The 20291-nt window shown below is 37.5% G+C and overlaps 1 protein-coding gene across 1 annotated transcript in view; it reads left to right on the forward strand.

The window, feature by feature from the left end:
- Positions 1-17105, forward strand: part of LOC140159991 (E3 ubiquitin-protein ligase MYCBP2-like) — a 142657-nt gene extending 125552 nt beyond the window's left edge. The window contains 16 exon segments of the mRNA XM_072183257.1: positions 242-405; positions 1448-1528; positions 2223-2292; positions 2295-2503; positions 3091-3377; positions 4177-4300; positions 4731-4850; positions 5604-5840; positions 6381-6516; positions 6999-7114; positions 7719-7904; positions 8905-9012; positions 9625-9834; positions 10669-10776; positions 12489-12654; positions 13530-17105. Of these exon segments, the coding sequence (XP_072039358.1) occupies positions 242-405; positions 1448-1528; positions 2223-2292; positions 2295-2503; positions 3091-3377; positions 4177-4300; positions 4731-4850; positions 5604-5840; positions 6381-6516; positions 6999-7114; positions 7719-7904; positions 8905-9012; positions 9625-9834; positions 10669-10776; positions 12489-12654; positions 13530-13645 (2438 nt within the window). The 3' untranslated portion in view covers positions 13646-17105.
- Positions 17106-20291: the final 3186 nt, after the last annotated feature.

Here is a 20291-nt window from a genome sequence, read left to right on the forward strand (position 1 = left end):
AAATCAATTAGATTGGTTCTATTCAAACCATGTATATTACAATACTTTTGAGGCTACATTAATAGGTCAAGAAGATATTAACATCTTTCCTTCACCTCCTCTTGCCCCTGGCATATCCTCCACTGTCCACCTCTCCCCTGGCCCTGTGTCTCTCTCTCTATCCATTGAATTGTGCATTCCTGTGATTACTCTATAGCAAATAATGTGTTGTTCACCAATCCATTACTATGTACATTTACAGGTTGTCAGCCTTCAGCCCTGTCCATCCAACAGAAGAACTGCGAGCTGGAGACATTGAGGGTGTTTAGGCTGCTGACGTCACAAGTGTTTGGTAAACTCTTGGCTGATGAGGAGTCTGGGGAAGATAGGATGGAGGAAAGACAGGAGAGGCAAAGCAAGGAGGATGTAAGTCATAGCTGTTAAAACCTCATTAGAAATAATTGTTTTAAGGGGGAAATGTGGTTCTCAGTAGAAGAGTAATCATTGTACTTTGACTTCTCTCTGTCAGGGTTGTTCCATCCATTGCACTCACCCATTTCTGTCAAAGGGGATACTCTTGCGAAATCCCTAATTTCAGTTCCAGCCAATTTTCTCCTCATAGAAAATACCAATTTGCTTTTCCTTTTGTAATTATTGGGAATTATTCCCTGATGAGAATATTTTATCAAGAGGTATTTATTTTATGACATGTTTTGGGATTTCCCCCCATTGAGTGCAACGGTATGTGTTTCCTTCATGTCCGAGGGCACGAGATGGAACAGGCGAATCCCGGCAAAAACAACCAACGGATCACACGTCATGCCAACCGACCAAATGAAACTCCATAGTTGGGATAGTGAAATTAACATCAGGGTTGTTTGATTTAAATCACTAAATCGCGATTTTAATCACTTGATTTTTTTTTTTTATCACTGATTTAAATCAACTTTTTTCATTTTTTGCCATTTTCGATAAATTTAAGTTAATTTCTTTTTTAAATTGACTGTTTTACTTCATTTCTGATGTTTCTACAACTTTTGGATACAATTAAAATACCTCTATGATGTTACTTTATCTATTGCTAAAAAATCATCTTCAAGGTGTCGAATTCAACAGGTTTCCCCCAACAATTTTTGCCTAATTTTTTCATTGAAATTTTCATATCTAAAAATGTGTTTTGATTTTTTGTAAATACCTGATAGTATTGCGCATATGTCTAACATTCCACTGGTCTCTTTTGAATTTATAATGGAGTATAGCAGTTCCTGGAATTTAAAAAATCAAAAAAAAGCGATTTAAATTAAAAAAATTAAAAAAACAAAACAAAAAAAATCAACAACCCTGTGAAATTTGCAAGTAATTATCATTGATAACAAGTTTCTTGAATCAATTTGCTAATTACTCACAGGTGGTGTACCATGGTAATATTTGAATGTTTTTTGCTAATGCTTGGTGTGTTATATTTCAGGATAATGGTGATCCAGATCTAAGAGAACACATGGTTGGAATCCTCTTCAGTCGTAGCAAACTCACCAACTTACAGAAACAGGTAAGCAGCTCCAAAGTTCATTGGTATTACTAAGTATTAAGAAGCAAAACTGGTAATAACAGCCATAATGTGTGATTTGCTCCACAGCAACACCCTCAATTTTTCTTGAATTTCTACTTTTTGCAAGATTGTAATGCCCAGTAGTGTAATAAAATACCATGTGAAAGATTAAGCCTGAAGTGCTTTAATTACAGTAAAATTTTTATATTAAATCTCCAGTTTTATTCGGAGTTCATCAATCGAGTGCTTGTTAACATGTCTGGTGAATGTCAGCTCATGTGTACATGTATCATTGAATCAGTGACGTATATATTGTGTGCATATTGCTATTTGTTGTACGTCTTATAATATACGTCCCAGCTGCGTGATGCTCCGCGCAATAATACATATAATACGATGGGCGAGCTAATACATGCATTGTAGGCGCTGGAATGAAATAGCGATTTTCTTCATTTTACCTCATTTATTTGGCTCAAAATTAAAAGGTGACAATATGATCAGTGAAAACTAACATTTATATAGCGATCTATTCTTTATGCAAATTATACATTATTGCTTTAATTATACCCATCATCCGATAACTGGTGATTAAGAGGGGAAACTGGATGGTGTCAATTATACCTAGCCAAACTTTCTTTGCGTTATAATAAATCAGATTACGTTATTCTTATATTCTATCTTCCATTTTCTGTAGGTATGCTCACACATTGTGCAAGCCATTCGTAAGGAAACCACAAAGATGAAAGAGGAATGGGAGATCACACTGACAACCAAGGCCACCCCACCCAGCCCATCGGACGAATCCAAACTAGGTGACCAAACCTCGTGTCGGATGCCTACTGCTTTGAGCTGCTCTCTATGGTGCTTGCATTGAGCGGGTCTAGCGTGGGTAGAGCATACGTTGCACAGCAAGCAGTGCTGTTGAAGGATCTCTTGTCATTGCTGCATACTGGAACGCCAAGAGTACAAAGACAGGTAGGTCAATTTTGGTACAAAAATATCTATGGTAGGTCGGGTTAGTTACGCCATTCAAACAATTTGTTTTTAGGCCTTGATGAAAGGGGTCAATAATTCTGTTTATGTATACCTGTGTTTTCAGCATTTGTATATAACTTAGTTTTTTTGTTGTTGATAAAAACTTGTTAACTTTTACATGCAGAGGCCATCTGTAGCAACCTTAGATTAATAAACACACCAATTGAAATGTTCCATGCCTGTACCCTCTAGCATACTTCAGCTTATACCGGTACAGCATTTGGACCTGGCGACAGCGCTCATCTGAGCATACACAGAGTGTTCGTCAGCGCTTATACATAAACTCTCTTTTGTGTACGCTAGCTCTACTTGTCGTCAACACCCATAGGCAACATGCCTACCTTCTGCATTATGGTAGCAGCCATAAGCACATGGCTCACAAGCCACATTCCTTTGTATAAATCCTTTGTGTAAATGCTGAGATAATTCACTTCTTGTGCCATATATATACACCCATGAAATACACAACAAATTGAAGTCCCTTACAGTGTCCACCTTAACACTACTCCTTTTGTACCCTCCTCTAGGTGGCTTCTATCATTAGACGACTCCTTCCAGAGGTGTCTCCAGCACACTTTGCCAAGCTCACTGGTGTCACCACCTTACCACCAGCTGATCTCAGCATTCTCACACAAGCCAGTGAGAAATTGACCGACTCCAGACTGGAAGAGAGCGTGGGTATCTTGGATATCTTCCTCTCTTGTATCTGTAAGGCATTGACGGTACAGGCCAAGGTGAAAGGCGGTGGAGGAAAGATCCCAGGGTCAGAAGGAAAAGGAACACACTCACTTAGCCTTGCGAAATTGCAACAGATGTAAGTTGATACATTGTTTTTGGTTGTATATTCCTTTAGTAAAAAGAGTATTGTTTGAATAAGTCAATAGATTGATAATTTTGTTCTGTGTATTTTGATACCTTATTTGAAATGATGCGACTTGATTTCCCAAGTTACACCGAATTGAATGGAAGAGAGATCATTTCAAAAGTGACAAATTGGGCATATTTTCTCCTTCAGAATGATTCCTACCGTTATAGCGTTACAAATCAACACTCACTTGCGGTGCTCATAATTAGCGTGTTTCGAAAGAAATGCTATAAAAATATTGTCACATTTTGAAATGGTGTCCTTTTATAGGTATAACTTGTGAAAATAAAGTTGCATTGTGCCAAATGAGGTATCAAAATTACACAGAACAAAATTATCCATCTATTGACTAATTCATTTGGTAAATTAGGCAAAGTTTCTTTACGGAGGAAGTTCGCCAGTGCAGTTCTTCTGGGGTGAACCAAAACCTGCCTGGTTATCAAATTAATCAGTGACAATGTTATCTCTTAATTTGACAGGTGCTAATGTTTAATGTTATTGCATCAATTAGCACCTGTCAAATTCAGAGATAACATTTTCCCTGGTTAATTTGATAATCAGGCAGGTTTAGTTCACCCCAGAAGAACTGCTCTGGTGGGGCTTCCTCTTTAAGATATTTGCTTTTGTGTTTGGATACTTTTTGTGTGCAGTATATTACAGGTTTTTACGGTATCTGTGCTGCAAGTACGTCCCTGTTTGTTTCTTATCCAAAGGTAACTGAATAAATGTTGTGAATTATTTTGTACAGTATGAGTGCAGAGGAAGATGGCATGGGTCGTAAGCAGGTCGATGCTGGTAGATGGTGGATGAGAGGAAGTCTGTCGCATAACATAGCTGAAAGAATTATCCAACTCATCAAAGACATGTCAGCTGTAAGTTCAAAGTTTGTTTGTGCTCTAGTTCAAATAGGATCTTCATAAGTAACTCTTAAATAAAAATGGTTTTATTTTATTATGTGTTTTTATTTCTGTAGCGAGATTGATAGACTATCAGTCACATGCTTGCTTTAAATTATCGCCTGGCTCGCTGTTTGTTTTGTTAGGAAGCATTTACTGCTGTTATTGGGTATTCATTGCATTAGAATGTGTTATGAGGTATCATATGTTATCTTATTTTATCGGCACACTGTCCTACGAAATTGTAATATCGGGCAATTTTGGCTGCATGGCCTCTATACTGTTATTTATTTAACAGTTGGGAATATGGCCCATGACCTGGCCATTCTAAAAGACTTGATCAAAAGCTATATTATCTCAAAGCTTAAAGAAAATGATTTGAATTTATGATATTATTATACTTCAGGGCAAGCTGTCTGAGGCGTGGGCCAATGTAACACGAGGTGCAATAGCTGAAGCAGTACTTTCATTAACTAAGCTGGATGAGTCAAAAAGGACACCAGCAGAGTGTATTAAAACACACACGGTAAGTGAACATCAATAAAACTCAACAGAAATGTAAGACTTACGGAATTTTTTTTTTTTTTTTTTTTTTTTTACATTTCGGAATAGGATGATGATAATTTGTCATAAAAGGAGAAAAAAAAACCCTTTTTAGGAGAGGGGGGTGAGGGGATGAACCCCCTCCAGGGACTCTGCCCCATGGGTCAGCTGCTCGCCTTCGACTCGCATGATTTTCAGGGAGTGGGTCATTACCTCACTTACATCTCTGACTCAAATATGGATAAAAAAAACCTAAAATATTAATAGGTGTAGTTCAAACAGCCATAAAAGGGTGTTGTTTCAAATTTTCAATATTTTAGCCAATTTGGATATAAAAAGTGTCAACATGCACAGGAGGTCATACTACATTATGCTGATTCCCAAAGAAATTTGAAACATCACCATTCTTTGACCCACCACTAATATTAAAGTAAACCTTTTATGAGGCTTACAGCGTGTTTATACTGAGCACTTACAGCGCTTTCGCCGTCACTCATATTTTATCCTCTCACCTTCATCGGGTCGTTTCTACTGTGCTGTAAATGCAGGGTGACAATTCACTACCCACGTATTTAGATGGAGTATATCACTCGGACATTCAAAGGATGAAGCAGGAGTTTCTGTTTGGATTTCAAGTAAAACATTTGATAAATCTTTAGTTAGAAGAAAATCACACTGCAAACAGTGTATTTGTTGCATGACCGATAATTAATTTGTTTGTCTTGTGTCTTCCCAGTTGTGGTTGTCTCTTGCATCACTGTGTGTGTTGGAGACAGAGCATGTAGAAAGACTGTCTTCTAGCCAGTGGGGTCAAGGCAAAGAGGCGGGTGCCAGCAAACAAAAGCCAACCTGTGACAATCATGATGACGGCGAAACCCCAGCAATAATCTTATGTACAGAATGCGGCAACTTGTGCGCCGAATGTGATAAGGTGCTACATCTACACAGAAAGACTAGGAATCATCAAAGGAAGGTTAGTATATAGGGCTGTGCCAGTTGATATCCACACTACCCCTGTGGATGATATTGGAAATATGTTCCATTGGGGAGTATGTTTTCAAATGTAACTGGTCAGGGTTAATCATTTTGAAACTTGTACTCCCCCTGTATTATGGCTGTATGTTTGTTTGTTTTTTCTCTGAGTAGATGTATATATGGAAATTTGTTCCATTGGGGGGAGTATGTTTTTCAAATGTAACTGGTCAGGGTTAATCATTTTGAAACTTGTACTCCCCTGTATTATGGCTGTATGTTTGTTTGTTTTTCTCTGAGTAGATGTATATATGGAAATTTGTTCCATTGGGGGAGTATGTTTTTCAAATGTAACTTGTCAGGGTTAATCATTTTGAAACTTGTACTCCCCCTGTATTATGGCTTTATGTTTTTTTGGGTTTTTTTCTGAGTTGATGTATTTAGTCATGATGGAGCATACATGGCATTAGTATTCATGGAGTATTGATGTATTATGATACAAGATACCTGATCATTTTTTATTGATTTATTCTAATCCTAGGTCTTCAAAGAGGAAGAGGAAGCTATCAAAGTGGACCTGCATGAAGGGTGCGGTCGCAGTAAACTATTTTGGATCATGACATTGGCAGACTCCAAGACACTCAAAGCTATGGTAGAATTCAAGGAAGGAAGCGCATGTAAGTATTCAATTGAGATGTGTTCAGCATTCGAAATAAGCCCTATCGTAGTGCAATTTGCACCCCAAAATTTGCCTTTTGCGATACAACTTTAAAATTGCGATACCACATTGTACTGACTTCATGTGTTGATTGTCTGAAACTGCACTTCAAATTGCTCTGCGTCAGATGAAATTGCACCGCAGCTGTCAAAATTTGTCAAACTTTTAAGTTAAAACTTTCTCCCCCCACCACACACATGTGTAAATACTTGATTTTTTTTTTCATTTTGGCGAGATAGTTACATCATTGTTTTGAGGCATCACAAATCTATGCAGTGTCTCAAAATGTGCATGTACACCAGCGCTTTGAGCAAACGCTCACGATTTGAAGCTGTGCCCAATAAAATATGCACTGATGTCATTGACTTACTGTGATTAAACTATATAGAGGAATTTGTACAGACCCCAATAATTTTGTTTTCTTGTTTTGTTGTGATGCAGCTAACTCTAATGGTAGTGGTAGTGGCTCTACCTTGGGTGTGTGTCGTTTCTGTGGTTCCTCTGCCACCAGTGGTCTACTAGCTGCAGCCAGTGTATGCGAGGATCCAGAATGCCAGGTAATTGTGCAAGATTTGTGTTCTTTTCTTTCTTTCCTGTTTCTTAAAGGGGCAATTTGTGATCCAGAGCCTTATTCCTTCAACTTAATCCAAAAAAGTTTTTTCATATTGGTTGAAACCTAGGTTTGTGTAAATAACCTTTCTTGCTGATTTCTGTGTCTTTAACATTGAGATTTCAATTGCCAGGAGGAACCAAGTAATTATTTAATAGTAATGAAATAGCAATAAGTTGCTGATATTTCAATCAATGAATCAATACTTCATGAACTCTAACCGTACCAAACATCGAAAAATCACACTTCACAAAGCATATGCACGGGCAAGTATCCCACGTGATGCGATTGTGTCATCATGCGAACAGTCTTATGGTCACAGAAAGCTTGGCTAGCAAAGCTACACTTCTATAGCAAGGTAGGCCCGTGCATGAGTCTGGCACCCAAGGGGTCGGTGGTTCAAAACCGCACCCGAAATGAGTTTTCTCTTCTTTCTTCTTTCCTTCCCCTCGCCAAAAAGCAGCTAGGGTGTTCGGGTTAATCTCTATATGTATCCATTCAGATGAGATGACTAATGATGTTGATATCATATTATATTGCTATCCCAACAGAAACATGTTGCCAACGCCTGTGCAAAAACACACTCTTGTGGTCATCTATGCGGAGGCGTCAAGGATGAAGACCCATGCTTACCATGTCTACATGGGTGTGGTACAGAGCTGGCACTCAAGCAGGACGCAGATGATATGTGTATGATTTGTTTCACTGAAGCATTGGCATGTGCACCTGCTATACAGGTAAGAGCATGGATAGGAATAAGGAATGTTGGGTTATCATTCCCCTGTATGTGGGCTATTCCAATTGAAACCCATACACCCCCTGTGGAAGACATGACCTTAATCTCCCACACGGGGGTGTAGATTCCAAATGGAGCCACACATTCAGTGTCGTCTGCTCCAAACTGGGCTATTCCAGTTGAAATCCATACACTCCTTATGGAAGACATGACCTTAATCTCTCACACAAGGGGTGTAGATTTCAAATGGAGCCACAAATTCAGTGTTGTCTGCTCCAAGATGGGTTATTCTAGTTGAGATCCATCACCCCTATGGAAGACATGACCTTAATCTCCCATACAGGGGGGTGTAGATTTCAAATGGAATTATCCATTTAGGTAACCCCATTTGAATTTTGCACTTCCGTTGTGGAAGATTAAGGTCGTGTCTTCAGTAAAGGGTGTATGGATTTTAACTGGAATAGCCCAAACTTTTTTTTCTTCTTTTTACGTTTGAATTAACCTGGGGGAAATCAATCGGTGTTGAAGCGCTGCTCCCCCATATCAAATTGATAATTAAAATCTGTTTAACTGGACTTGCTATTTTAACTGCCGACGTTTCACATCCTATCCTAGATGTTTCTTCATGCCATCTGATTTCTCGGCAGCCATTGATTGGTGACCCCGTCAAGGGTTCTCCCTGCAAGCGTATGTGCAAAATGTGCATTTTTGTTTCTTGCGCTTTTCTAGCAATGTGCCAAGAGGCTTTTTCAAAGCGTACGCTGTAATTAAAGCACACGTTTGACAGGCATACACAACACACTCTCATTTTGAGATCATCGAAGGGAGGAAGATGGAAGCTCAGCACTGCAATATGGCACAATTTTGTTCACCAAATATGTTGGAGTCCCAAGAAGTGTAAAATTTTACCATTTTAATGTTTGTTGTACCTACTATTTTATTGGATCATCATCAGTTTTTAGTGTTATGGCTAATAACATTTATTAATGATTGTATTTCAGCTTGAGTGTGGCCATGTATTTCATCAGCATTGTTGTAAGGAAGTGATTCAGAAGAATTGGGTTGGTCCACGCATCACATTTGGTTTCTCATTATGTCCAATTTGCAAGGTAAGATCCCTAAAAAATATTCAAACTAACAATGAAAATACATAAAGTAATCTCCGTCAATATAACAATAATGACCTCAGGTTTACAACTGGGTTTACAAAACCAGGGCCTACAAAACCTGGGCCTTAACCACTTGATCACGGGAGCTTCATAATTAAGCAGGATGAAATTTGAACTTATAATGCTGGTTTCATACTTTCTGCCACTTGATACTGAGCAGCGTGATGCTTCATCATGCCGCTTGCACTTGTCTGCAAGCGGAGTGGCACACCGCTGAGCTGCAGCGGCATGACTCTGAAAGCCACTCTTGCCGCACAGCACCGCTCCGAAATCGTATTTTGTTCTTATACGTCAGAGCGGCACCGCTCCAAGTTGACTTGAATACAACTCCCAGCAGTGCTGCCGCCACGTGGAGTGATGGATATATCGGCTATCGTTTCTGGTGCGACTGCACATTGAAGTAAAATCATAGATCAGCAAGCGGCAGGAAAGTATGAAACCAGCATAAGCGTTCACTTAGTCTTATCTCCATAGTCCATAGTCGCAGTTATATATAACTTACTTTTAATCCTTTCAAAAATAATAAATATCTGTACACATCTTGTTGTTTAGAATGGTATCGAGCATAAATCACTACGAGATGTACTTGGACCAATCAAGGCTCTCAAATCAGATGTGAGGCGGAAAGCGCTGATGCGACTGGAATATGAAGGCTTACACAAATGTGAGGCGGTGACAACTCCTGGAGCACGATTCTACAATGATACAGCGGGCTTTGCTATGAATAGATACGCATACTATGTCTGCTTCAAATGCAAAAAGGTATGTGGGTGGGTAAAGAGACAAATCACAAGTTGGTGAAATTTTGTCTAAATGTGGGTGGATCAAATAAGATTCAGCACACAAGATAATGTTGAGGCAGTCACAGGTCCATGATGTGTAGACAATTAAGGGATTAAAACTAAAGAAGGCAAATCCTAAAGGATGATGAAGAACTTGCCATAATCCACTGTAAAAGGGTTATTACCACAGTTTCAATTGCGGCTTGTGCTAGCAAATCCCAGTGATTTTTCTATTGAAAAGATGTTCATATAAACGATGTTCATATAAACTGCCACAGTATAATACATTGGTTCGTTTCAAGTTTGGTAGTGATGTTGGTGCATATTTCGCTGGTTGTAGTATCGAATCGTGCAGGTAATATTTATCGCAGAGTGTATACAAGGGAGGTTCATCGACTGGGCAAATCTATTGTGTTGTTTCCCTTACAAGGCTTATATTATTACTCTCTCTGTTAAGGTGTTATCAGTAAGTATTGGTAGTATGGCTTGTAACCTCCTTACCAACTAAATTGAGGAATGTGATCCAAACAGGCTGCAGGGTAATTTGCAAGGAGAGCCTCGAACTGGCAATAGACATGAAACAAAGAATTATGCTACTTTATACAATGTTATTTGACTGCTTCAACTCCCATTCATGTATACTCCCAGATGGGGGTTTTTCTCACATACGGCGGGACCATGCAATGGGCTAATAATGGATATAACATCAACATCATCAGTTACTGTAACAGATAAAAGGTGTTCTGTCTTCATGCTAAACTTACCTTATGAAACTGAATATATTAATGATATTTTTTTGTGTGCATGCCAACAGGCTTACTATGGTGGAGAGGCTAGATGTGACCAGGATGCTGGTTATCAAGAGGACTATGACCCTGCTGAGCTGGTGTGCGGAGCATGCTCAGATGTTTCAAGAGCACAGGTAACACATTCATGTACTGTTTAATGTGTCTGTTTCAACTAGTTTCTGACTGTGTGAAAAAGATAATCACCTCTTTTATAATAGATTCCATATCATTAGGCCCCGGCAAAAAACGCAATTTTTAAAGGCAAAAAACGAGATATGAAAAAATAAAAAGCGAGATTTACCCCAAATTTGCTTTAAAAAACGAGATTTTCCTGGAAAATCGCCGCCAAAAATTGACAAATTAAAAATTAAATAAAACAAAATACTGCCCTCTGGGAGTCTAAGCAGTCCAACTCCAATGTATGTAAACATGGCGCCCGACTCACGATCGAAGGACGAAAAACGTAAACAGAAATTCAATTATTTCCACCTCAATATGTTGTTTACATTATAAATCCTTTCTCAGCTTAATAAATTTAACAATAAACTACTATAATTTAGTATTCAATTACCTTGACATGACATTTTAGAGACCAATTAAGCACTGAAACTACACACTGGCGAGTGCATTTAAGCTTACTTGATGACATGAATTGTCAACACGGCATGGAACTCAATGATTTTCGGAAGATTTTGTGGCATAAAACACCTTGTTTTATTGCTTGTAAAAGCGAGATAATTACTCAATAGCGAGAATTGCGGCGAGAAAACCGAGATTGCGTTTTTTGCCGGGGCTTACATATCATCTTTGAGCTTTGGGAAAAGGTTAAAGAATGTTGGACCTCAACCATTATCTGACATAGGGAACATTAGTCCTAACTGAAGATTGGTGAAAATTGGTGCGCGAATGAGTGCCGATACACTGTAAAAATCTCAGAAGCAATGGGTGAATCCCCTTAAAAATCGCATTTTATTGCATTGAATTGTACAGAACACACCAGTTTACAATGGTTTACGACCAATTTTCAGGATATAAAGAATTCTGAGATTAATCGGGTAAAACCCGGGATAGCTCTCGTTTTTATTGCCCCGCTCAGATAGGACAAGGTGCCTCATTATTGATAACTGCGCAATAGAACTACTGCATATTACATACCTTCCAACTGTTCAGATTTTAGAATTTTGAAACTCCCAAAAGTCTGAACAATCAAATTTTTTCAAATCTTTCAAAGTAAGAACAAATTTAGCTATATAGAAAATAGCCCAATATATGTAATGACTGAATGTTGTAATGACTGAATAATAATTTTGTTTTTGATATTGAAATTATTTTGGGTAAGGTGCAGATGGTACATGTGCACTCCAGGGTCTATGCCTCAAACATGTAAAATGAAGCCTATTTTGGGACTTTTCTTGCCGCTGCTCACCCCAGGGTCTAGCTTTTTTGGGTACGCCCCTGATTTTGGACTTTCTATTGTCAGACGGTATGATAGTGTGGAGCCAATGAGCCCAGCAATTGATAATAGCACCTGTATACATGTTACTCTAAAATGAATGTGGAATGGTTAGTCTTTTTTTTTCACAATAATTAAGGTACCAGTTATGTTCACCCCAAATAATTGTGTCTTTATGATTTCTACAAATGAGGTCTTAATTTAAATCTGAGCTAAAAGATGCAGCTTTTGGCTGCTGATTCTAATTATAACACATCTGTCTTTGTTTAGTATACACAGGGGTGAAAACAACTGGTACCTAAATTCTTTTACAGTCTGTATTATACTTTGTTTTCATTTTAGAGTTTAGAGTGGCTTCAAAAATGACATAAACTCTGTTGTCTTATCTTGCAGATGTGTCCCAAACACGGTACAGATTTTTTGGAATACAAGTGCAGGTATTGTTGCTCCGTAGCGGTGTTCTTTTGTTTTGGTACGACCCATTTCTGCAATGCTTGCCATGATGACTTCCAGAGGATCACAAGTATCACAAAGACAGAACTACCTCATTGCCCAGCAGGTTAGTGTGATGTGATTTTGTGACAGGTGGATTACATGTAGACGATGTGATATTGCAATGTTAACTTGATTGTCTGTAATGCATGCTAGATGAATGGAACCAAGCTCAGTTGTGTGTAATCTGTAATACTGTAAAAGTAGAAATTTTCGCGAGGTTTTTATTTTCGCGAGTGGACATAAAATCGCAAAAATAAAAACTCACTAAAATAACATTTTGCATTAGGTTTCTATTGTATCAATATCAAAATCGCGAAATTAAATTCTTGCGCAATTAACAAAATCTTCAAAATCGCGAAAATATTCACTTTTACAGTATTTAGGCCTGTGAGATCGGAGTGCATGTCATAACATCATCGCAATGTTGTGGAGCAAGGTCACATATTCTTTGATTCCTTACCCATACTCATTGTGTAATATGTTTGTTTAGAACTGCGTCTATCGGAATGATGTTAAATTTTATCCAAACCATCCATCGGAAGTGTGACAATTGATTTCATAAAAATCATATGAAATTAAGAGAAATCAAAGACTTGGCACAAGTCTTACGCATTCAAAATTGTGAGTAAAGGTTATGAATTTGCTCATAATTGTAATACATGTATTTTGATAATTGGTTATAAAAGATATTAGACAATATGTTTTCGACAAATTAAATTGTATAACCAAGTACAAGTCTTTGGGCTTGATTGTCAACGCATTCAAAGGGGGGCGCAAGAGTTCTTACGGGGGCACCACTGTTTAATAAATTGTGTTAAAACCTGCCCACTTGAATCAGCGCAAACTTTCTTCCTGTCCCAATGTGTCAAACCCAATATAGAATTGTCTCATTTTCAGATAATAAAAACATTTTTCCATTCTTTTCTTTATAATCCATAGGTCCAAGAGCCAAGCAACTGGAAGGAGATGAATGCCCTCTTCATGTTGAGCATCCACCAACTGGAGAAGAATTTGCTCTTGGATGCGGTGTCTGCAGAAATGCACATACCTTTTAAGAGTGTGTCTGCCACATGTGTTGCACAGCAATATATGATTTCAATACCGAATGCTAATAACATAATGATGACATCGAGTGTTCTATTTCATCTTTCTGTAGTGTCGGTCAAAGGTCACGTTTTCTTCTAGTCTAGTCAGTTGCTTTATGATATCACTGATTTGTGTCAATTTCTGGAAAGCAGTGCGTACATGCTGCATTTTCTCTTGCAAGGATTACTCTTTCATTCGTCAAAATTCTTTGCAGCATATCGTGTTTGCCAAGAGCAACATGGTAGCCATTATCTCTTTTAATGTAAATGGCAACACTGCATAAGCTGCCATACTGATAATTTGACGAAATCATATATTGAAACTCAACATTGTTATATATATTTCTACCAATCAAGATCGAAAAGTATTATAATTTTTCTGCAAGGACAAGAATTATGGTTCCCTGTTTATCATGTCTATTTATTTGAGAATATACAGTTTTAGTCAACTTTAAGTCAGGGTATTATGCCATTGGTTGCGAAAAAGAAAAATTTATACCACTTGATTTAGTGATGAAAATGATAGCACTACATGATTGAGTGGTGAACATGAATTAAGTTGGTGAATTATATTTGTTGTCAAATATAATCAAGAATGGGTAATAATTCCTAGGGATGAAATCAAAACTGGACCAGCGGTTAACCGCCGGTTCTGCTCGGTTCCATCGGGTTTCCATTGTTAGAACAATAGAAACCTGATGGAACTGGACAGAACAGGCGGCGAGTTTTGATTTCATCCCTTGTTAGTTTGCTTAAATAACATGTCATGGACGTTTTAGAAGATTCTGTCCAATTATCAGTGTGTAGCTAAGCTTTCTCAGTTTGGCTAGGTTATCGTCAGCCAGCCAAGCTGACAATGCTTCACTACACATTGAAAATTAGTGGGTCCATGGTTGCTATGTGCTACGGAAGAATTGTATTTCAAAGCTATACACTTTTATTATTATTTGCCAATATGTAGGTAAAATATCGAATTCTCGATCATGAGATAATGTACCTTCTGTGCATTGTGGCATCAGCGTACTTTTCATGGAACAACAGGATCGTGAGACCAAAGATATTGATTGGTCAATTCTCAAAAGATGTGCTTGAGCCGTAAGCGTGTGGTCATTGCGTAGCACGCTCGACGCAAATATCTGCGCGTACCCAAGTTGTCTCTTGTGATCGAGAATTAGATATTTTGTCTGTAGTTATTTTTTTTATTCAATGTATTACAACGATGGTTTTGTATCACATAAAAATATCAGTCTCTGAAATAATGTGGGCTATTGTGATCGTTGTGAACTTAGTTTTTGATTATTTCATATACACAGTGTCCCAAAAGTAATTGCACACATGTTTTTTCTCAAAAGTCAAAGTCCATGGTTTTTCTAAAATTGTTTGATTGTAATCATGTGCAATTCTTTTGATACTAAACAATATCAAAGTTGTTTTTTTCTTTTGATACGAAACAATATCAAAGTTCAGTCAAGTTGATTCATAAAGTACGCATTATAAAACAGTAAAAGTTTGTATTAGCTGCAAGGAATTTTGAAATCCAAAATTATTTACTTAAGTTGCGATTAAATATATGGGTGCAATTAGTTTTGGTGCACTTGGTTTCTTTTGTAACACACTAATTCCATTTATGTTATGCGTATGTTAGTTTGTGAAGTCACTTCACATGTCAGTTGGCGATATTAATGTTATAATACCGTAAACGTTCACCAAATGGCGCACCTGGGCTCCTTTGGCTTGGGGTAAATTTCATGTGCAAATAGAGAGCTCCCTCCTCTGAAATTCCAACAAGAATTAAGGTTCCGTACCCTTATTTGTTGGTGGGAATTTTACGGGAGGGCACTTTTATGTTGTGCCTAAAACTCCACTTATGTGAAGGGAGCCCATAGCACCATTGGGCGAACGTTTACGGTATACATTTTGACTGCTCAGTGCCAAAAATGGGTAAGTGCAATGGGTGCCCTGTGAACATTTGGCAATTTACATATAGTATATTGTATGCATCTACATATGGCAGCTATTGAACTTACCCACTTCTGGCACTGAGCAGTCAATGTCATCTTGTCAAAACCTAGTGAACCTTTTCAAGATGTTATTAATGTTGGCATGTTTTTATTTCTCCATTTTCTCTCTGTCGAGGTGCCTAAATGTGGACAGCTTTGTTTAAATACAGTGAATCATGTAGAATGGAACTTATTTTACTTTTGTCTTTGATTTTGAATATTGCCATCCTTTCACTGTTCAGCACTCGAGTGTAACATAGATTTATAGCAGTGGGCTATTCCACTTAGCAGTGCTTAGGGGGAGTATGCATTTCAAATGGAATGAACACATTAGGCAGCTCCATTTAAATTTCAGACACCTGAGAAAGATTCAACCTGAATTTAACACAGAGGGAGGGTGCATTTTAAGTGGAGCTGCTGATGTGTTCATTCCAAATGAAATTCATACTCCCTCTGTTGATGCATGTAACAGGGCTGAACATCGTTGACTGTTATATACTAAAAGTTAATCCCAAAATAATGTACTATTTTTCTAATCACATTATACATAGACAGAGAAGGCTAGTAATTCTACTCAATTCAGGTTGTTGATTGAACCTAAAATCTGCATATTTTTGAGATGTGCATCATGTAATGCTGTTGAAAATGTAGAAACATTTTAGGTCTTGCTAATTATTTTAATTGGACGTAAAGTTCATTTGTGACACGATCTGATCCATGGGGCCAAAGGCGGCAAATTTAAAACTGCGATAAAGGCAAAAATATGGAGTAAAAAACAATAAAATACACCTCACAAACCCACACAACTTAAGAACCAAGTATGCTAGACCTTTGGTGTTTTCAGTATATGATAGCCTAATGTTACTTCAAGGTAATAATTATAGTAACTCAATTTTCAAAAATGCCTCCTTTGGCCCCTTTGGAGCAGAGCATTTGAAACTTGATTGTAAATTCTAACCATGTATGACGAGATATTTTCATTGGACATTTACAATTTTATTTTAAAGGTCCCTTCCCCAAGTATTGTGTCTTGCAGCCTTTTCTAACTTAACGCCTGTTTCCGTGCACTTTCTAAATGAAATTGGTCACAAATTTAAAATGAATCGCAGCAAAGACATCCATCTCGGCATTGAGTTGTAATATTGAAAAATAAACAAATGACTAAGAGTCCTATTTCATTTGCTTTGCATGGGGAAACATCCAATGTGACTTTGAAAACAACACCATCTGTAAAAGAGACTTTGAAAAGAACACCATCTGTAAAAGAGTTTTAAACTGTTTTGTCTTGGTTGCTATCTCTCCACACTTCATTCAGTTTGATTAGTTCAATCCAGGGTTGCCAAACCTGCGATTTGGTAGCCCAATTGGGCGACTTTTGAAGCTTTCCCCCGTGACTTTTGACAATTTCCTGTCCCATAGAAACCAATGGTTAAGAACAGCGCTCGAAATAAAACGCGTCCTTGCGTCAAATACCCATGAAAGTAGGCGCGGACCCCCAAATTTCCTACGGTACGGGTCCGCGTGACCCGTAAAAATTGAACCAAGCAAAGAGCAGAAAATCCTAGTTTTTTTGTTCCACAGGAAAATCTGGTTCACGTGATACATCCCGCTCCCTGGGGTACACTTCATTTTTCTTTCCCTTCAAGTTTTCAACCTGGGTTTTCAATTTTCTACAATATACATACTGTGATCGCCGCAGCTAATTTCTCTCTTGAAATTTCAAAGGCAAGGGTCCGGGTCGGACCCTTTAAAATTAGTGAGGACCCTTGAAATTTCAAAGGCAAGGGTCCAGAGGACCCTTGGATTTTTCTTCTTATTTCGAGGCCTGGTTAAGAAAAAATTTGGGCGACTTTTCAACATTGGCTCCCGCGACTTCCGATAGTTTCCTGCCCCATAGAAACCAATGGTAAAGAGAAAAAATTGGGCGACTTTTCAATTATTTGATCCGCGATTCGGGCTGAAATCTTTTGGCAACCCTGGTTCAATCCAGTAGCAACTATTTCGTTGGCCAAGATGTACATAAAATGTTGTATTTGGTTGCATTACAAGTAACTCTGGAAGAAAAAAACAAGACAAAATAACCTGGTATTTGCCAGTGTCTGCTCTCAGGACTCTCTGATAGCTCTCAAAATCTTATATACCTCTAATAAAGCTTTCTTGGCAGGGGATTTTTTTGAAACTTTCTCACTAATGATAATAATGTTTACAAGAAATAATGTAATGAAACAAAGAAATGATGTATGTTGCAGCAGATAATTAGTGTCATATAGTTACATTAGGTTTATTAGATGATAAGTGGGTTTTTTTGGGGGGGGGGGGGTATTTTATAATAAAATCAATGGTAGTCCATTTGAGTGATTATAATTTATGTAGCCTTGTCATGCTGATCAGGCTTGAGGTTTCCAATGCTCTCCAATACACAAGTGTATATCACAAACAGCTTACGAATAATCATTAGGATTGGCATTGCAGTAGCATATATGTTGGTTGTTCCATTGAATTAGATTGATATAACTGGGATAAAGTTCTAAGTGTGTTATAATACAGCTTTAACCAGTGTACATACATTGATCTACAAAGTCTTGCCCGTCAGTTTATATTTAGGCGGAATACTACATCAGTGGTGTGTCGTTTAGGTGCACTATGGTTGATAATATGTTTACTTTGTTAATATGTGAGTAATCAATATGTACTTAAAATATCAGATTTATCAGATAACTATTTTTTATAATGCTTTTTGTTTTAAGAATGTAAGGTTTCAGTTGGCAAATGAACCGCAAACATTAATGATACCGTAATTTCCGGAATGTAAGCCACTGCTTCTACGTTATTTGTTGGAGCCGACGAACGTCAGTGCGGCTTATACGCTAATATTTGAGTCTTTCTGACCCTGTGGCTTATATTCCGGAAATTACAGTACACTCATCTCTTCTTTTCATCAATGTTAATGACATCGGACTGAAGTTTGTAAGTGGTACAAATTAATATTGCAAAACTGCGACAATGAATATGAATGCTGGTTAGTCATTTTTTGTGGCAGGACGACAGGTACATGTAAATTGATGTAATTGGTGCTTCTGAGATGCTGTTTAGTCAGGTTGACGACAAGTAATGTTTTTTTCTTTCTGTAAAACTACACAGAGGTCAATAAAACCTATTTTGCTCTTTTTAAACTTGAGTTACTCATAGATGTACTTAATTGGGTCTGTGGTTAGACATAAGACTGAAGATATGTTGATTAAAATCATTTTGGACACTGAAGAATATAATATGCATGTTACCCTCTGTGTGTTTGGTTTGTTTCTCGCGGTGTGTGTGTGTTTCAATGCAATTGTATGACTCCATCTGTACATGTGTAGTTGTTTGGACTATTGTCACAGTATATTGGATAAAAAATAATATGTCAAGTCATGTCGGGTAAATGAATGGTGTATATCCCGATTACTTAAATGTCATTGTATTATGTAAAGTAATAGTAATTTTGTTTGAGATTCTTAAAGTGCCAATTATGTTTAATAAAAGAAATGTTGAATAGGTTACTACCGGTACAAGATGCTGGTAGGTAATCATTGTTCTATGCATTATATACAGTTGGTTGTTCTGTTTAAGCAGTACTGGTTACGAAAGTAACAAAACAAAATGTTGTATATTGAAGGGATTGAGAGGCTTGTTAAATGTGATGCATTCCATGATATGACATTGACATGGTAGTGTTCTTGATAAGTTTAAACTCATGGCTGTTGTATAACTTGTGTGTTCTGAACCTCCCATAGAGAATATAATACTGATGTCACATGTATATGAAGCCTTTTCATTATTTTAAGCAGACATGGGCAAGTCTCATAAATATGTAATAGGCTATTCCATTTAAAATCCACACTACCCCTGTAGAAGATTTGGCTTAAGTCTTCCACAGAGGGAGTATGAGTTTCAAATAGAATGGACAGTTTGGTAACTTCCATTTGAAATACTCACTCCAGTTGGGGAATATGTAGGTAAAGGCATAATACAGGGGGAGTATGGGTTTCAAAGTGATTAACTTTGACCGATTACATTTGAAAACATACTCCCCCTGTGGAAGATGCTTTTAAAATCTTCCACAGGGGTAGTGTGGATTTCAACTGGACTAGCCCAATATGATTAATTAGCTATATTATTAAGAGCACTATCAGGAGTTGATCAGTGATTTAAGATATACCTTGTAATAATAAAGAAACAAGGGCCTTGTTTGAAATGCGTTCTAGGTAGTTGCATATGGTTCCGAGCATGAAATGTTCCAAGTTCTTGGCTGCCAAATTTTCTACATTTAATCTGAGATGCGACTGAGTGCTGTCGCATTTTGTAATAAGGCATTTGCCATCCTCGTTTATTATCATTATTATATTAATGTCTGTGTTAAAAGAGTCAATATTATAGAATCAGTAGAGCAAAGTGATTATGACCAGAATTATTCTTTTTTATGATCATCATTTTTTTTTAAATATGTAATAAGTGTTCCAAAATCTTCCTTATTGGTAAAGGAAAGGCTTGGAAAAAAATTGTTTTGATAATCATTTTTATGGTTAAAACATTAATTGGCATATAATACTTAGTCTTATTTAATTAGTTACTACAAA

Source organism: Amphiura filiformis, chromosome 9 (assembly GCF_039555335.1).
Source record: "Amphiura filiformis chromosome 9, Afil_fr2py, whole genome shotgun sequence".
Lineage (NCBI taxonomy): Eukaryota > Metazoa > Echinodermata > Ophiuroidea > Amphilepidida > Amphiuridae > Amphiura > Amphiura filiformis.